The sequence below is a fragment of the Grampus griseus genome (assembly GCF_964374135.1).
Source record: "Grampus griseus genome assembly, chromosome: 20".
Lineage (NCBI taxonomy): Eukaryota > Metazoa > Chordata > Mammalia > Artiodactyla > Delphinidae > Grampus > Grampus griseus.
In genome coordinates, this window is record NC_139014.1 from 11813455 (window position 1) to 11832536 (window position 19082).

The 19082-nt window shown below is 51.9% G+C and overlaps 2 protein-coding genes across 2 annotated transcripts; one reads left to right on the forward strand and one right to left on the reverse strand.

Moving 5' to 3' along the window:
- Positions 1–500: 500 nt before the first annotated feature.
- Positions 501–1927, reverse strand: OXLD1 (oxidoreductase like domain containing 1). The gene is made up of 2 exons (XM_082679736.1): positions 1858–1927; positions 501–1039 (listed from the first exon to the last, which is right to left on the reverse strand). The coding sequence occupies exons 1-2, from the start codon at positions 1915–1917 to the stop codon at positions 638–640; spliced, it is 462 nt and encodes a 153-aa protein (XP_082535862.1). The 5' UTR covers positions 1918–1927; the 3' UTR covers positions 501–637.
- Positions 1928–2113: 186 nt separating this feature from the next.
- Positions 2114–7872, forward strand: CCDC137 (coiled-coil domain containing 137). Its single transcript, XM_082679967.1, has 6 exons — positions 2114–2254; positions 2677–2810; positions 4258–4480; positions 5960–6042; positions 6193–6272; positions 6448–7872. The coding sequence occupies exons 1-6, from the start codon at positions 2115–2117 to the stop codon at positions 6667–6669; spliced, it is 882 nt and encodes a 293-aa protein (XP_082536093.1). The 5' UTR covers position 2114; the 3' UTR covers positions 6670–7872.
- The last annotated feature ends 11210 nt before the right edge of the window (positions 7873–19082 follow it).

Below are 19082 nucleotides of genomic sequence, written 5' to 3' on the forward strand. Positions count from 1 at the left end.
TACATTGAAGGCCCCTACCTGGGAAGGCCTGCTTATCAGCTCAAATTCTTTGTGAAGCCTTATAACAACCCAAGCTTTTCCCTTAAATGAGAGAAGATAAAACAGGCATAAATTCATTTAACCCTGTCTGTCCAGGCCACTGGTATCAGAGCTTGAAAGCCTGCAGCTGGATGAATGGGGCACATTCCAGGCCATCTGCGGGCATTTGTGCCTGCCAGAGCTTTGCTAACAGCAACCTCTCAGGACCGGATGGTCCTCCCTCAGCTGCACCACTGAGAGTAACCAGAGCTGACCTCTGGGACTTCTGGGATGCTGGGACATAGAAGGGGGCCCCTGGGGTCACTGTCACTTGAATAGTCAAGGAAACAGGTTTAGCCAACCTCACAGGTTGGTGAAGGCTGTAGGTGCCCAGTGGACATACAATGACATCTGCACGTGCTTTCCTTGAGGTAATACACGCCTATGGATGACAACACAAAAGCCTCCTGTCTAACCACCACACAGAGCTTATTTATTCTCAGGCAAAGTCAATAAACAATCCCGTCGACACCAGCTGCACAAAGGGGCCGTGGATAAAGGAGGCTGTGCTGCATCCTGAGGAGGAGTCTGTCGGGGTGAGGCTGTCTGGCCAGGCAGCTCAGCTTCCACTTCTCATACGGAGCTGGATCTCCATCCGGAGGAAGGCCTTGAGGTTCTCATCAGCCACGTGCTCCTCCAGGGCGGCCAGGGCCCGCTCCCCGCCGTCCTGGTAGTGCTGCAGCAGTGCGTCTGCATATTCCACCCACACACAGTTGGGGCAGCCGCTCATGCAGCAGTTGGTGGGGGGCTGGAGCTCAGGGGGTGGCGGGTACAGGGGTTCTGAGGGGCCCCCACCAGGCAGGGAGGACTCGGGCTGCCCAGTGCCCGCTGCACCTGCTTGGGAGCCCCCCTCCACATGGTCCTTCCTGAACTCTCTGTGGCCTTCACGGACTCGGATCCTGTGAAGAATGCTGCCACCTCCAGGAAGCCTTTGGCCCCAGTCCCAGCTGGATAGTGGCCCCTAAGGATTCAGATAAGCACATGAGTCTCCAGAAAGCTGGTAAGGCTCTGCCTGCCTCCAGCTGTGGGGAAATTTCGGACTCCTGTCACTGGCAGGGGGCTCCACGTCTTTCTCAGTTTCCTCACTTCCTGCGTAACCTTAGACAAGTTACTTCACCTATAGACTCAGTTTGCCATTTGTAAAATGGATGTAACGCTTGGTACGAGGATGAGCCACAGGTTCATGAGAAATGCTGGGTTCAAGGCCTCGCACTAGGCGTGCCCTCCAGCAGATGGTGGGGGTTGAGACTGCACCTCCAGCTAAGATGCCTCTGCCCGGTGGACAGGAGTATGGCGAGGGCAGAAGCCTGTGAGCTCCAGCCCACACAGCCACCTCTCCCTCTCCAACCAGTACTGCCACGTCCCTCCCCCGTGAGCATTCTGACTAATCGCATCACCCCTTCATCCCTGTTTCTCTCTGTCACATGAGAAGCCCAAGTCATTCCCAAAGGCCAGTGGGCAGCCCTCTCCCCACCTCCAGCCCCCACCCCGGCCCCCGGGTCCCCTTCCCTGCTCTGTCTCCAGGGCACTGAACACAGGCGCAAACTTTACTTATTTCTCTAACTCCTCTTGCGAGGGGCGCCAACTCCTTGTACACTGAGGTTTCCCCAAAGGCTTCGCACAAAGCAGGTGTTCAACAGGTACTGGACGAGGGAACGAGCTCAGAACCCGCCGGCGCTACCCTGGGCTCTGCCCGGCTGCCGGGAGAGCGGGGCTTCTCGGCCCCGGCGGGGCCCGGCCTCCCGAATGCACCCCGTCCCCCTCCTCGCCGGTACTTGCCAGGCCGCGGGCAGCGACTGACACGGCCAAGCCTCCCCGAGCCACACTCCACAGCAGCATCGCCCACTGCCTGGCCCACGGCGCAGGCGCTCCCCAGTCGGCCCCGCCCGAGCTGTGAATGGCGGCCGCTCTGGCCAATCCCGGCCCGTCAGGGAGCTGCACAGCCCCAGTGAGCGCAGGAAGCGGAAATGGCGGGTATGGGGCCGGACCGTGCGGGAGTGCGGAAGTGGTTTCCCCTTTGAGCGCAGGACGTGTAGATGGCGGGAACCCGGCGCCGAGCTGCGGCGCCGGCGAGGACGGCGGGGACGGCTGGGCTAGGGAGCCCAGGGCGACCGCAGGGCCGGAGGCAGCAGGAGCCGGGGAAGCAGCGCTCGGCGCCACGGCCGGGGCCGCGCAGGTGGGTGCCGGTCTCATCGTCCTGAAGACTCCCCGGCACCCCTCCCCGCACCGGGCCCAGCGCGCTGTGTGGTCCGTGCGGTGGACGGCCCGGAGGGTCAGCCGGCTGGGCGGAGGCGTGAGGGAGTCTCCGGTGTGGCACTTGTCACCTTCCGGGGCGCCGTCTTTGCTATCCTGGACGAGGTCAGGGAGTGACGGGCCTCCCTGGGGCTCTCGGAGCGCCTCCCACCCAGCGTCCTGTGAGAAACCGGTCCAGGGACAGCCTCCGGGCGGGCGAGGATGAGGCCGTGTTCCCTTGACCGGCACGCACTACAGCGGCCAGGGTGGCCTGCGAAGTTTCTTTCTCCAGGCTCAGCTTCGGTTTCTCTGATTCTGCTTATGCTCGATTGGAGACGTGTCTCACCCCCGTGTTCTCCTTCCCAGCAAAGAAAAGAAGAAAGTGAATTGCCAGCCTAAGAACCAAGATGAACAGGAAATCCCTTTCCGGCTCCGAGAGATCATGAGGAGCCGCCAGGAGATGAAAAACCCCATCAGTAACAAGAAGAGGAAGAAAGAGGGTAACTGCAGGCCCATGCTGGGTGGCCATAAAGCCTTGCGTGTTTGAATCTACTTAATTGCACAAGTATTCAGTGGCGTTTCAGGCAGAAGAAATCTGCCAGACCCCAGCAGTCAGGCGGTGCAGGAGCATGTGGACGACTGACCAAAGGCTGGTGTCACCAGGGCCAGAGTGGTGGCTGGCAGCAGGTGGCGGTGTGGTTTCAGGTGAGGCTCCAAAAGGAGCCCCCGGGGCCTCCTGGGCCAAGGTGGAAGCGTTGATTTTCCCCTCCCAGGAGTAGTGGAGATCCATCAGAGGGGACGGTCAGTTCAGATTTACTTGAAGGAAAGGTCACTGTGTAACAGTCGAGGGGGCGAGAGGACACTGCAGGCCAGCAAGGCTCTTGCAAGTAAGAAATGATGATGGTTCCTTGGACCTGAGTGCAGAAATCATGGTGGAGAGAAGTGTATGGTTTCTAGAGGTTATGGAGGGAGTTGATCAGACCCCCTGAGAAACTCATCCCTCCCACTCTTCCCCCAAGGCCAGGTAGGGTGCCCAGCTGTCAGCCTCTGCCAGAGATAACACTCCAGATGTTGGGGAATGGGGTCCAGAGTGTTTGTGTTTTGTGTACACGTACAGGTATTTGTTTTCCCAAACATGGGACTGATTTTTCAGGTATGCTGTTTTGTAATTTCTTTGTCAACCTTAGGCTTTTCATTGGGGGTTAGATGGCTACCAAAGCGATAGTGAAATAAAGAGTTGAGGAGGGGGAGGGGTAGAGGAGGGCGCTGGCCCAGATGGAAGATGGCACATTCTGAACCATGCTCTATTGAATCAGCTCTTTTTGGGGTTTAAGTTATTTAAAAGACATAAAGTTACACACGTGGTGAAATTAAACAGTACTGAAAGATACGAGGTGAGCCGTGGCCTCCTTCCCTGTCTTTCAATCCTGCTCCCTCCCCCTAAAAGAAACTGCTGTCTGTCTGTCTTGTTTACCCTCCCAGGGAAAATATGCATATTTTCACTTATTTATGAGGTAAAAGCTATATCTTCATTCTCTATATTGTTTGGTGTCCTGGGTTTTCACTACCAGTGGATTTTGTAGGTCTTTCCACGTCCTTATCGTAGCTCTACCGAGCTCTCAGCAGCTGTGCAGTGACGTCTCTGGATGAACGTAGGGGGATTCGCTCAGCCAGTCAGCTAGTGACGGATACTTAGGTTGTTTCCTGTTTCCTTTTTCAACCGAGCTGCAGAGGACATCTTTGACATGTACCAGTGGGCTGTAGGGGTCCCACCCCAGGTTCCCCCCAGCTGGCATCTTAGATCCTTTTTAGCTCCCACGTGAACGTGGTCTTCCCGTCCCGTGGCCTGGGGAGGGGAGATGAACATGGGCGGCCAGCCCAGCGCCACCTGCTCCCTCCTGCCTTCGCCTCACGACTTTCCCCTCTGAGGTCTCCCTTTATCCTCAGCCCAGGTGGCCTTCAGTAAGACATTGGAGAAGGAAGCAAAGGGAGTGGAGCCGGACATCGCTGTACCCAAGTTCGAGCAGAAGAAGTGGGAGTCTGACAGGGCCTATGTGCAGCGCATGGCGCAGGAGGCGCAGCATGTGCTGTTCCTCAGCAAGAACCAGGCCAGCCGGCAGCCTGAGGTGCAGGCGGCTCCCAAGAAGGGGAAGTCGGAGAGGAAGAAAGCGTGAGTGGGGGCTGCAGGGGCTGGGAGGCAGGGCTGTGGGGTGCCACCGATTTCTTCTGTATTGACAGCATCTTGTTGCCAGGGGGCACCCCACCTACCCCATGATTCAGGCCGAGCAGGACCTGGAGTCAGTGGGTGTTTTTCTCTGTACCGCAGCCACTTAACCTCAGCGTTTCTGGGAGGCTCTGAACCCACAGAGCTCCGAAGGCCTATCTCTGTCTGTGCCTCTCTCTGGAAAGCATCAAGGTGTCCAAGAGCCAAGGGAGGTTGAGGGCCAGCTGTCTACCCCAGGCCAGTTGTTTCAGGGAAGTAGAAAAACAGTGAGGCTCAGTGTCCTCCCAGGAGGGCCCGCAGGCCGTCAGGGGACTGTGCCTACCCCACGGAAACTGGTTTCCAGGGTTCACCTTTCCAGCCCAGAAGAGATTTGAGAGTCTGTAGCTATGTCATTTGTACAAGTTCTGTGACCTCTCAGACTCAGCTTCCTGGTGGGTAAAGTGGTGAAATTGGCACCAGGAGGAAGCCCACCGCCAGCTGCGGCTCCCCTGCCCATCCCTACCCTCAGCCCTGGAGAAGTCTGGGATGCAAGCTGTGTGCCACCTCCCTGAGCCTGTGGGTGGGAGCTGGGGCAGTAGTTTCAGCAAACAAATGCTTTTTGAGATGTGTTTCTGCCTTTACTGCAACTTTTGTCTTGAATCAAGCCAGGCTTTCATCAGAAATTTCTCTAAAACTGGGCACTTCCTTGGTGGTCCAGGGGCTAAGACTCCAAGTTTCCGCTTCAGGGGGCGTGGATTCGATCCCTGGTTGGGGAACTAAGATCCCGCATGCCATGCGGTGTGGCCTAAATTAAAAAAAAAAAAAGAGGAAGAAATTCTTTTAAAAGCTGTGAAAGTTAGATCATTTTCAGCTTTGTAGAGTTTCCTTACGTCCAGATTCTTACCATACATGTACTTACGTTAGCCAGTGAAAATTACATCACACAAAACATATCCCAGGTACCACCTAAAGCCACAGTGATCTCTAAAACTCATTGAACGTTGATTCTAGTAACAATAAGGGACCATGTCACACATGTTGCTGTGCGGGGCCGTTTACACACAGCAGCAGTTGACACTTGGGACAGCTGATTCTCTGGGGTGGGGGCCATTCCGTGCACTGTAGGGCGTTGAGCAGCATTCCTGACCTCCACCCATGAGGTGCCAGGAGCACCCCTCTCCCCCCGACGTTGTGACAACACAGAACATCTCCAGACATTGTCCGATGGGCTGTAGAGGTACAGCCGCAGCCGCTGAGGACCCCTGACTTGGAACTTTGGAGGGGCCTCCTAGGTTCGGAGCGCTCTCTGTGGGTCCTGGGGTTCAGAGGCAGCCACCTGGGGTCTTTCCTGATGCATCCCTCGTGGGGAGGGGTGACCTCTGCCTCTTCCTGAGTCCAGTGAATTGAGAGTTTAGGAAAGTGAACAGCACTGTGCTCTCTTCCCAGGTTCCAGAAGCGACGGCTGGTTAAGGTCCAGCAGAGGAGGGAGGAAAAGGCAGCAGAAAGGCTGGAGCAGGAGCTACTCCAAGGTAGCTCTTCACAAAGCAATTGTGTCAGCCCTGGTTCGGGGCAGCTTTGTCTCCCCAGGGTCGGTGGGTGGGTGGACGGTGGCTCCGGGTTCCAGGGCTGCAGTGGTTGTGTGGGCAGCAGGCCTCAGTTGTTCTTCTCTGCCCCTCCAGACACGGTGAAGTTTGGTGAGGTTGCCCTGCAGCCCCCAGAGCTGACTGCCAAGCCCAGGATGAGCACAAGTAGGGACCAGGTAAGCAGAGGTGGGGGAGTTGCCCTTTTTGCCCCTCGGTGCTGCCTGGTTCAGGGCACACAGGTGGAGAGCACCATGTTCTCACTGGGCTTAAGCTATTGGGCTGGCCTAGGCTCTTTGTTACCTCCCCTCCTTCCTGAATCTGTGCCTCAACCTCCCTCTCTCTCTTCCTCAGCCTGGCAAGAAATCGCTGATGCTGAAGATGCTTTTAAGCCCTGGCGGTACGTCCCAGCCTCTGACCACCTCTCTGGCCAGACAGCGGATCGTGGCGGAGGAGAGAGAGCGGGCTGTGAACGCCTACAGGGCGCTAAAGAAACTGCAGCAGCAGCGGCAGGGGGCTCAGTCACCACGGCCACCGCACCTCCGTTCTGGGAAGAAACCAAAGACACAGCTGTGATGGTGAGGGACCAGAGACGCTGCACCTGGGTTGGGGGTAGATGGGCAGATGGCCTGCAGTCAAGAGTCCTCTCCCTGGCACACATCCTGGGACTCAAGTGGGGGAGAGGGCTCCTGTTTTTTCTCCCTAAAGACTGCTGTTTCGTGAGTGACCACCCGCCGGCCCCATGTCTCACACAGGGCGTCGTCTGTGTCCTGAGCCCCCAGAGATGGGGCCAGTGCCTGGGTGAGATGCAGCCAGCATCATTCCCTTGAGCCTAGCGTCACATACAGCTTTGTTCTGAAACAGAGGTCCAGGCTGAGACACAACCTAGGGCCACTTTACAGAGGGCCAATCCCATAATCCTGTCCCTAGATACCAGTTAGTTGTAGACACTGCCGGTTTCGGTTAACTAAATCCATAAGCGAGGCTCTGCTGGATTCGACAGAGCAGTACAGCTAGAGCGAGAGCCAGGCAGCAGGTTGGTGTGGGGAAAGGGCGGGGGTCAGCATCTAGGCCACCTAGACCAGCTCACGGCACTGCTGTCACAGTCCTCGCAGGGCAGGTGGAGCCACCCCAGCTCATGTTTGGGTGTGGAGACTGAGCCACCCACATCGAGGTTTGGGGAGGCTGGGTCCTTATGTCATCGAGGTCTCTGGGGAGGACAGGGCAGGGCTCTCCAGCAGGTCTAGAGTGGCTTGACAGCAAGGACAGGAGCCCAGCCCAGGACTTTCTTGTGGTCAGAGGGGCCGTGTGAGTTCCTGCCAAGGGCAGGGCCCGGCGAGGTTTGAATCTCCCACAGGTGCCAAAGGAGGGAGCACCTGGGTTTATCATCCTGCTCAGATGTGGGATACAAATGAGAGAATGGGGATGGGGCTTACAGACTGTTAGCAATTGAACATGGAAGGACAGGGGCAGGCCACTCATAGCCCCGTTGGAGAAGGACAGCTGCCGGGCTCCCTCACTCTCTCCAGCTTGGGCTTCTCTAGCCAGCAAAGATGGCCTGGACAGCTCAGTCAGCGCCAGGCCTCAGTACTGACAATCTAGAGAATGAGTGTGGAGTTCTGTGGAATCTGTTTTGCTCTTCCCCAAGTTGGCATTTTATGTAATGAAGTTTATTTTTTTGTTTTGTTTTTTTTGCGGTACGCGGGCCTCTCACTGTTGTGGCCTCTCCCATTGCAAAGTTTATTTTTGAATTAAAAAATTTAAGTTGTGGAAGCTCTACCTGGAATCAGGGCTGTCACTCTTTCAGGGGTGTGTTTCTGCATGGCGGGTGGCCCCGGCCCCCGCGTGGGATGACCAGGCGCTGGTTGCTATGCAGTAGCCAGGATTTGCCCCCATCACATGGCAGTTGGGGCAGGCAGCACATCTCTGGTTCAATGTTGGCATCCTTCTGACAATAGGGTCCCGAGACAGGCAGAGCAGCAAGAGCAAGGGGTGAGGTGGGGTCGCTGAGAAACACCGGTGTTTCTTGGATACAGTGCAAGTACAGTTATGAATGTGGCAATGAGGAAACAGGTCGTGGTGAGGGACGTTTGCCTTTGGTCACATGAAATGTGAAAATTACATTCCCTCAGGCCCTTGTCAGAGTGCCCCTAAAACGGGTCAACTTAGCTCAGGCTGGCTTTACCATCGGAGATGGTGACTAGGCCAGGGGTCACCCCTCAGAGATGGACCCACAAGCTGGGTATCACCCCTCAGAAATGGAGCCCACACTCGGGTCATCCCTAGAGACAGAACCCAGGTAGGATCAGCCATCAAGACACTCGGCCCGGGTTAAAGGTGTTGACCTTAAGAACGGCATAAGGTCTTTAGCCAAAATGAGTTTATTTGGAATCAGAAGAATTTCAGTTTAGGACAAGCAAACTGGCAAGTTGGAGGAGACAAACGGAAGGTCAGCTTTTATTAGGTTTTAGGAGGAAATTAGGAGGGCCCTGGTGGTTTTCCATTGGCTGCAATCAGTGGGTAGCTTGTCGCTGGGCCAGATGGAGACCTTCCTTCCTGCTGGGTCTGTGAGCTGTGATGAGAGATGCATGCTTGAGAGCCCTCCCATCATAGCTTCCCTACCCCATTCTGATTGAGCTTTCCTTTGCTCATTTCCACATTCCCCCCTTTAGATGAAGATCTTTCCTTGAGAGCATCACTGATCAGTTTTAGGGAATTGTGTTTTGTCCCTCAGCACCAGGACCTTTCCTGGACGTCATGTCTCACATCAGAGGAAAAGGGCATAGTGATTGAAACCAAGTGAGCCCACATTTGAGTAACAAAGAAGGAGGAACTCTCAGCCATTTTCACTCTTAAAATCTTGTCTTATGAAGGTACAGGCATGGGCAGTCATCTCAAGGCATTGAGCCAACATCATACTATTCATTGTGTCATTTCTACAGGGGGTTGACAGGCAACATGTACAAAGTTTAAAAATGGGGAATTCCCTGGCTGTCCAGTGGTTAGGGCTCTGTGCTTTCACTGCCAAAGGCCCAGGTTCAATCCCTGGTTGGGGAACTAAGACCCCACAAGCCACGAGGTGTGGCCAAAACAAAACAAAACCATAAAAAATATGCAAAGCAGAATGAAAAATAATATGACATTTAGTTTGTATGACGGTTCTAAACCATGACCCTAGACCTGAAGGTAGCCAGCTGAACAAATCAAAGGACCAGAGAGAGTCAGGTGAAATTTGGGCTTGTGTCCTCATTTTGTGTAATTGAGTTTCTACTTCTCCAAAAGTGTTTATCCAGGTAGTATTTGCAATCGTACAAATGCCTCCTTGTTCAGCAAGTAGGAAATCGAAGGCTATGTGGTTGTCTAAAAGTATTTTAGCCAGTGAGTCAAGTGATAATTGTTGGGCTGCAGAATCAGCCAGCTCTCCTGATATTAGGGGGAGATTTCCGATCACGTTCTCATTGGCGCTTACTCCCACCCAAGGGGGTTTTGATGAGAACTGGCCAAATGGCACAGACTCGTAGCACTTGACCAAATAACGTGGGATCCCCAATCACTATGAAGTTCAAGAAGCGTTCCTCTCCCATGGGATCTTAGCCACAGAGCAGCAGTGGCTTGTCTACGTGGAAAAGCTTCGGTCCACTGAGGAAACATGCACATCATTACCAGGAATTATTTATACCCATGAGATGGTGGGCAGCTCTGTGAAACCCACTTGGCAAACGTCGAATGGTCCATCAGGCAATTTGGAGCTCCTGGGAGGGAGCATTGTGGACAGTTTTTCTGGATTTTATTTTGGGAATGTGACACCAACCCTGGATCCAACAGCTTCCCACAAAATGCTGCATGATATTTGATATCATCGGGCTTCCCTAGTGGCGCAGTGGTTAAGAATCCGCCTGCCAATGCAGGGGACACGGGTTTGAGCCCTGGTCCGGGAAGATCCCACATGCCGCGGAGCAACTAAGCCCGTGCACCATTACTACTGAGCCTGCACTCTAGAGCCTATGAGCCACAACTACTGAACCTGCATGCTGCAACTACTGAAGCCTGCAAGCCTAGATAGAGCCTATGCTCCGCAACAAGAGAAGCCACTGCAGCGAGAAGCCCTTGCACCACAACGCAGAGTAGCCCCTGCTCGCCGCAACCAGAGAAAGCCCGTGCGCAGCAATGAAGACCCAATGCAGCCAAAAATAAAACAAATTAAAAAATTATTTTAAAAGTTTGATATCGTCAGCTGAGAATTCATTACTTGGAAAAGCAACATTGAAGCCTGCACACTGGTATTAAAATTCACAATGTGCAACACTTTAAACAGCAATGTCAACCAGCCCCCTCACTTTATTACCACCAGTCTGGTGTAAGGGCATGATGTGTTCACTCCTGTTGGAAGAGCACTAAGTCCTGTGGATTCCTGTCTTTTTTCATGACTTGCTAAGGTTTATTGGAAACTCCACTATTGGAATTGTGCTCCGAGGCACGAGCTGTTCAGTAGTAATGGGCTTGAGCACTGAGAGTGTAGCTCCAATATAGAAATTCATTCCCAGTCTGGAGAGTTGTTTCTCTGAGCTGAGTAAGAGGGAGGCTTGGAAAAGCTCCAGATTCCTTGGAGTCCCATCACTGGGAAGTGGGAGGACATTGGAAAGATGAGTTGACTGAAGATGCCTGGAGCGTTTTGGTTTCTAGATGTCTTTCTTCCAATATCCTGGCTTCTTACAGTAATGACGGAGGCTGGGAGGACTTTGCTTAGGGAACTCCATCTGCTGAAGTTGGATATTAAGGATTTTAATGGTTTTTTTCTTAGTAGAATCATCTAGGGTGCAGGTTTGCCAAATTAAGTCTGGAGAGGACATAGTTTCCCATTCTATTGTAATTCTCTTAACCAAGAAAGTCCTGGTTTAGCCCATTAATGAACACAGAGTTGAAGGCTACCCCAGTGGATTCGACATCCATAGGGAGAATACTGAAAAATAATTTGGAATCGATGTGTGATAGTGTGCTTTATGTATAAATGTAGATGTGGTCTTCATCTCCATTTCTGGCACAGAGCTCTTAAAACCCTTGGAATTTTCTTACTAGAGCAACAAAGGTGTCTCTTGTGAGGTGAATGAATTGGCTTTTGGAGCTCACCAAATGATGGGGGCTGGCTGCCAGGAGAAGCAACCTTGTGATTAGAGGGTTAGAACCTTTCAGTTCCAATTACCCCCTACTACCCAACCTCGGGGGAGGGGAGAGGGCCTAGAAGTTGAATTAATGATTCAATCAATTATAAAACCCAAAGGACAGGGTTTAGAGAGCTTCCAGGTTGGTGAACATATGGAGATATGGGGAGAGTGGCGCACTGGAAAGGGCATGAGAGCTCTGCCCTTTCCGCATACCTTGCGCTATGCATCTTCCATCTGGCTGAGTCATTTTCTTTTATAACAAACTGGTGATCTAGTAAGTAAACTGTGTCTCTGAGTCTGTGAGTCGCTCTAGCAAATTAATTGAACCTGAGGAGAGGTCCTGGGAACCTCTGATTTATAGCTGCTCGGTCAAAAACAGAGGTAACAACTCAAGCTTGTGATTGGCCTTTGAAGGAGGTGGGGGGCAGTTTTACAGTTTTGTAAGACTGAGCTCTTAACCTGTGGAATCTGTATCTCGGGGTGGGTTGTGTCAGAATTGAGTTGAGGCTCCAGAAGGACCGTCCTGCAGGGTTGCGACCCCATCGGGCACTCGGCTAAACAAGTCTCCCTAGTGGGGAAAACTGTCCGCAACTTCTCACGTGTTTGACATCATTACACGCTGTCAGCATTTACCCAGTAGAGGGAGGCGTGGTGCTGCCACGGACAACACAGCCAACCGCACAATAGGAAGAGGACCCCAGACCACCAGGAGAATCGTGTCCTGTGGGAGTCCTGAAAGTGCAAAAACTTGCCTGAGAAAAATGGGATTGGTAAAACTAATCAACAGAAAAACTGGTCATGCTACCAAGTTCTAGCTCATACTGCTCGCCACATGACAGGCCAATTGAGAGACGAGGTGTTGGGACAAGGAATAGCAACTTTTTTCAGAAAGCCAGCAGACTGAGAAGGTGGTGGACTAACATCCCAAAGAACCATCTTCCCAAGTTAGAATTCAGGCTTCTTTTATACTGAAAGGAAAGGGGGTAAAAGTCCTGGTTCCAGCCAGACTCTGGACAGGAGTGTTGCTTTCCTCCTGCACCCTTTCACAGGTGCACCTGGTCAGGATGTTTCCTGTGAGCTAAAAGAATTTTAGCTTCGGGCTTCCCTGGTGGCGCAGTGGTTGAGAGTCCGCCTGCCGATGCAGGGGACACGGGTTCGTGCCTTGGTCCGGGAAGATCCCACATGCCGCGGAGCGGGTGGGCCCGTGAGCCATGGCCGCTGAGCCTGCACGTCCGGAGCCTGTGCTCTGCAACGGGAGAGGCCACAACAGTGAGAGGCCCACGTACCGCAAAAAAAAAAAAAAAAAAGAATTTTAGCTTCATGCTCATTACCTGGGAGGCAGGGTTCCCAGAGATGGGCCATTATGTGTAATTTAAGCTAATAGGCAACATCCCTTTAGTGATAAACTTGTCATAGAATACAAGGTTCTTCCCTATTACAGTCAGAACAGTAAAATTCATTCCTGACTTTAAAAAATGAAGACTCAAAGAAGAAATAAGATGTTCTTAAAGTTTTTTAAGCCTGTGAAATTTGGCCCAGGAAGACTGATTTTAATGGAGGAAGAATGGCCGCAGAAGAATTTTCAGTAAGTAGAAATGAAATATGGATATATGGGTATATCTCTTATCTAAACATATTACTCCCCCTGTAAATGCCACGTGGAACACCCCAGATGAAGCCACTGGTATCCTTTGTGTGCAAGCCAGTGGGACTGGCTTTATGATGACTGGGATATTCAGCTGCTGAATATGCTTGTTTGTTACCCAGGTCACGGTAAATGCTGTGATTAAGGGGGCCCCTTTCACTTGGGCACCTTCTTACTGCAAAATCGAAAAACAATTTGGGAAGCCTTAGGGAATTTGCTATCTCAGCTTGCACTGAAGGGTATTGCAGAGAACAGTATGTTAGCTAACAAGAGAATGGAGAGAGGCCCAGGGCAGAGTGAAGGGGCTCTTCCCAACAAGGTGGAAATTTTTAAAGGGTTATGAGAAGATGAATAGAGCAAATATTGAAAGAGACAGAAAAAAGGAATCAGGAAGGGATGAGCAGGATAGCAGTCATTAGATGGTTATTTATTTTTATTGAAGTATAGTTGATTTACAATGTTGTGTTAATTTCTGCTGTATAGCACAGTGATTGTTATATACACACACTTTTTTTTCATATTCTTTTCCATTATGGTTTATCACAGGATATTGAATATAGTTCCCTGTGCTTATACAGTAAAACCTTGTTTATCCATCCTATATATAATAGTTTGCATCTGCTAACCCCAAACCTCCCCCTTCCCCCACCCCCCTTTAGATGGTTATTAAGAAATGGGATGGGGGGCTTCCCTGGTGGCGCAGTGGTTGAGAGTCCGCCTGCAGATGCAGGGGACACGGGTTCGTGCCCCGGTCCGGGAAGATCCCATATGCAGCGGAGCAGCTGGACCCATGAGCCGTGGCCGCTGAGCCTGCGCGTTTGGAGCCTGTGCTCCGCAACGGGAGAGGCCGCAATAGTGAGAGGCCCGCGTACCGCAAAAAAAAAAAGAAAAGAAAAGAAATGGGATGGGGAATTCCGTGGTGGTCCAGTGGTTAGGACTCTGAGCTGCCACTGCAGAGGGCACGGGTTTGATCCCTGGTCAGGGAACTAAGATCTTGGAAGCCTCGTGGTGTGGCCAAAAAAAAAAAGAAATGGGTTGAATAAAACAGACACTGATGGGGTTAAAACAAAGGTTTTAATACCTAGGTTGGGCAGACCAAAGGGACCCTATGTTGAGCCCCAACATTAAAGGGCCCCAAACACGTCTGCTCTGTTTACCCCAGTTTGGAGACATTTAACAGCCGGAAGGCAGAGATTACACTGAGAATCCCAACCAGCAATCACTTGGGTCAACAGTTAGGTCAGTTAACCAAGATAAAGATTGAAGGCCTGGGTCTCTTGGCTCAACCCCTCGCTGGGGACTTCTGCACAAGAGTGGGTAAAATAGGGGGTGGAGAAGAGAAGTTTCCAGGACTCCTTGACCCAGGAGCCCAAAGACTGGTACCAAAAGCCTGGTGAAGCCCTGACTTGGATGCAGTCAGACTGAGAGGATGTGACAGTGTCACGGTTGGTGGGGTTATGAGAGTTGGAATGTTTAGGCAAGTATTATGTACAGAAGTTGTCTCTCCCAACCTGAATTTACAGGGATTTTACAGGGATGGCTGGGGACACTTCCCCTACCCAGGGTTGTAAAGCTGAAACACCGGAGGCCACAGTGAGGAATGTAAGAGTTGACGGAAGTAAGGGAAGGGTGTGTAGAGTTGGCATGTTTGAACGGCGTTGTGTGAAGTGGTTGCATCTGTTTTACTTGATTGTGTTATGGGGACGGACATTGTACCTGCCTGGGGGACATTCCCCCACCTAGTCTTATAAAACAGAAGGCATGTAACTGCCTTTCAGGACATGCTAAATGGGAACCGGTAAGGTTGGCTGAGCCCACACAGTGTGGGGGTAGAAGCTGGGGTGCTAGTCAGGGACAGATTCTCTGTGCGGTGGCCCTGTGTGGAGGGTGAGAGCCTGTGAGCACCCCCCAGCGACGGCTGCTGGGACTTTGGACAGGAGAACTTCCACTTGAGGGGGGTTTACCACTCTCAAGGTTTACCACCTTGCCATCTGACATTAACTGAAGCTACCCCAATGACTGAAGGACATAAGATGATCTTAAAGCTCCTACAAAGCTATGATGTCTAGGACGATGTCAGAGAAGCACTTTAATGGGGATGGCAGTCCTCAGAAGGGTTCCATGTAAATATGAAAGTGGAAATGGTTTATACCAGACCAAGGTGCCTGGGGAAAGCAAGGAGGTGTAGGAGGCAGGAAGCCTCTTTTGCCCCCAGCACTGACTCTGGAGCTGCATGAGGAAGTGCTGGATTCTGCCTTCACTTGGACAGTGCCCTATCACCAGCTCTCGACTGACCAACAAAGAGCTGTTTGGTTTGTGGACGGCAGTTCCAAAGTGAATGGACAACATCTCGTTTGGAAAGCTGCTACATAAAGACCAGAGAATGGAGACTAACTGAAAAAGGTAAAAATGGACCAGCTCGTTTGGGCTGAATTACATGCAGTTTTTCTAACAATGATGGAAGAACTGAGCAGTGGTAAAAGCCCATATGTTTGAGTTATTACTCATGGGTAGTGGCCAGTGGCCTGGCTATATGGTCAGGCAGGAGGGCAGTGGAAACCTGGCTTATTAAAGGATGCCCATTCGGGGCACAGCCCTGTGGAAATCACTGTGGGAATTTGAGGGGCACATTAGAGTAGGACATATTAGTGTCCATCAGAAGAACCCCTTTCCGGGTTTGGAAGGTGACTGGAACTGACAAACTATCCCCACATGCTCCCGTGAGATAGCCACCTGGGTCCATGAAATCTGTGGACATGGGGCACTGCAGCAACGCAGAGATGGGCTGAATCTAGACATACAGGCAGACCTCGTTTTATTACGCTTCATAGATAATGTGTTTTTTACAAATTGAAGGTTTGTGATAACCCTGTGTCAAGCAAGTTTATGGTTGCCATTTTTCCAACAGCACTTGCTCACTTCCATGTCTCTGTGTCAAATTTTGGTAATTTTCACAATATTTCAAACGTATGCACTGGGGAACCAAAATGTTTGTGTGGCTCACTTTATTACAATATTCGCTTTATTGCGGTGGTCTGGACAGGAACCCACAGTATCTCTGAGGTGCCTGTAGTCCTCTTGCGCCCTCTGAGGCCCAAAATGTCAGTAACAACGGTCCCGTCTGCCAATGTGAGACACCAAGACCACAGATGGCTGCACAGCAGGTGCCCTGGTGGGCAGGCCCTGAGCATAGGGGGCAAGTCAGACTGATGCCAGGAGCCTGGGGCTACAGGGGGTCCTGACATGAAGAGGCGCCAACCCTGGACTGTGCTTTGCTGCCCTGGTGGTAGATGCAGATGCTCAGAATACTATGAAAGAATCACAACAGAAGATATTGCACCAGTTTGGACAGCAGACCATCACTTCTTCAGACCAAGGAACTCACTTTCATGTCCACCATGGGACAGACATTATTCTAGATGTTTCTGTGAAGGTGTTTTTTAGATGAGATTAACATTTACATCAGTAGACCTTATGAGTAGGGCAGATTACCCTCCATAATACAGGTGGGTGGGCTTCATCCAATCAGTTGAAGAGCTTAACAGAAAAGACTGACCTCCCCCTCAAAGCAAGAAGGAATCTGCCCTAGATGGCCTTCAGACTGGAAATATACCACCAACCCAGGTCACCAGCCTGCTGCTCATCCTGCAGATTTTGGACTTGCCAGGTTCCAAAATCACATGAGCTAGTTCCTTTTTTAAAATGTTTTCTTATTTTTAAAATTTTTTTCAACTTATTATTTATTTATTTATTTTTGGTTACATTGGGTCTTCGTTGCTGTGCGCGGCCCTTCTCTAGTTGCTTCAAGCAGGGGCTACTCTTCGTTGCAGTGCACGGGCTTCTCATTGTGGTGGCTTCTCTTGTTGCAGAGCACGGGCTCTAGAGCGTGTGGGCTTCAGTAGTTGTGGCTCACAGGCTCTAGAGCACAGACTCAGTAATTGTGGCACATGGGCTTAGTTGCTCTGCGGAATGCGGGATCTTCCTGGACCAGGGCTCGAACCTGTGTCCCCTGCATTGGCAGGCGGATTCCCAACCACTGCACCACCAGGGAAGTCCCGAGGTAGTTCCTTAAAATAAATTTCATTCTCTCTTTCTCCCTCTCTCTATATTTATAGATACATATAGATGCTGTAGCACAGTCCCTACCCTGCAGCTGTACCATCCAAAATACTTACAGACTGGCCAAACTGCCCCGGTTAAGAACCGCTGTGTATATAAATCTTTTCTGTTCCTTGCTGCTAGTTTGTGGTTTCCTTCGTCTGTGTCCTTTACATTTCTTGACAGTTTACTCCTAAATATTAAAAAGCTATCACTTTGTGAATGAAATTCACAATTCATTAAATTATCTAATTTTACTGATGTATTTTTTTTGGCCATGCCACGTGTCTTGTAGGATCTTAGTTTCCCGGACCAGAGATTGAACCTGGGCCCTCTGCAGTGAAAGCACAGAGTCCTAACCGCTGGACCGCCAGGAAATTCCCCTAATTTTACTGATATTTTAAAACTATTTTCTTTTACTCATTTTTAACAGGTGAGCAAGTGAATTATCTTAAACATATTGTTTTATACTTTATACAAAATACAAAACTTGCACGTGATGGCACTGGTGCTCCAGGCCTGCTCTGGGCCTGGGGCCAGCAGGAGGCGGTCTTTGCTTTGCTCCTGCCTGATACCTGGGGGACTCTTGCACCCCCGAAGCTAGTCTGGGAACACAGACACCAGGTGGCAGTATCAGCACTTTTTTTTTTTTTTCTTTGCGGTATGCGGGCCTCTCACTACTGTGGCCTCTCCCGTTGCAGAGCACAGGCTCCGGAGGTGCAGGCTCAGCAGCCATGGCTCACGGGCCCAGCCGCTCCGCGGCATGTGGGATCTTCCCGGACCGGGACACGAACCTGCGTCCCCTGCATCAGCAGGCGGACTCTCAACCACTGCGACACCAGGGAAGCCCTTTTTTTTTTTTTTCATCAGCACTTTTGAGACGTCAGTACTGAGTTCAGAGGGCCCTGTGGCATCCACGTGGAATTTGAGGGTCCATAGTGGGCTGTGCAGGCAAGTATCACGGCTGCTGCTTTCCCTCCCGCTGGATGGAGTACTTGCCCCAGCTTCGGGCTGTGTGTGTGTGGGAACAGAGCTCCTCCCTCTTAGGGCCACTTAGCTCTGCTGCTCCTTCTTTTAGATCCCGGCACTCACTAGGTCCAGACCAAGAACAGCAGAGGAACCCAACAGCAGGGGCAGGTGTGTCCGCTCCACCAGACACACCAGTTTATAAGGTGCACTAACAGGTGGCCTGCTGGTTTGCACATCAGGCTGTCATTCAGGGTGGCCTGTTCTACATGTCAGCTTAGGAGCCACAGAGGAAGGCAGTCTCCTCCCCTAGTCGAAACACCCTTTTTTCTTGGTAATAAAACCCAGCAGATCTGAGCAGCACATCATTCCCAGGTGTCATTCACTCCATGGTTGGAGTCCATACTTGGAAACCCGGAGATGCAGGCTCAATGGCTTTTCCAAGCGCCGGTGGGCATTTCCATCACTGGATGGGGCCGTTCAGAACTGTCTCTCCTGAAATTTGTGGCCTTTGCTCGTAGCAGGGACCTGGAAATCCCAGGTCCGTCTCTCCCCCGACCTGTGTCTCTTCCTGAGCCGTTTTGTTTTTTTCCTGCTCTCTGGCACAATCCCCAGCACCCTCAGTGGAGGACATGGAAGGTGGAATTTACGTGCCATTTCTGGCACATTAGCAGTTTGAAGCAAGGCCTGGTGGAAACTGAAGCCCTGGCTGACCTGGAGCTCTCTACCCGCAGCTGGCCAGAGTGGGGGTGGGGGACAACCTGGTGGAAACACTGAGCAGGGGCTTGTGGGGATTGGAAGGCACAGAAGGGGAGGAGAGGAGGCCCTGTGGGAGGCTTGGCAGAAGGAAAGGAGGGCTGGGGCTAGCCAGAGCATGGCCAAGTCCAGGAGCCACCAAGGCAGGTGGCGAGGCCCCAGCAGCACCCAGGCCACGTCAGCAGCTCTGGGGCCGTCCAGCCACCATGTTGCCAAGCTCTGTAGGCAATTCTGAGAACGGGGACACTGAGGATGGATGGGCCCCTCTGATAGCCAACCTTGCGGGGTGGTGTTAGGGGGCCTAGCAGGACCCCAGTGTTCAGAAGCTCACCCTGTAACGTGGGCGAACGGGGAGTATGTGC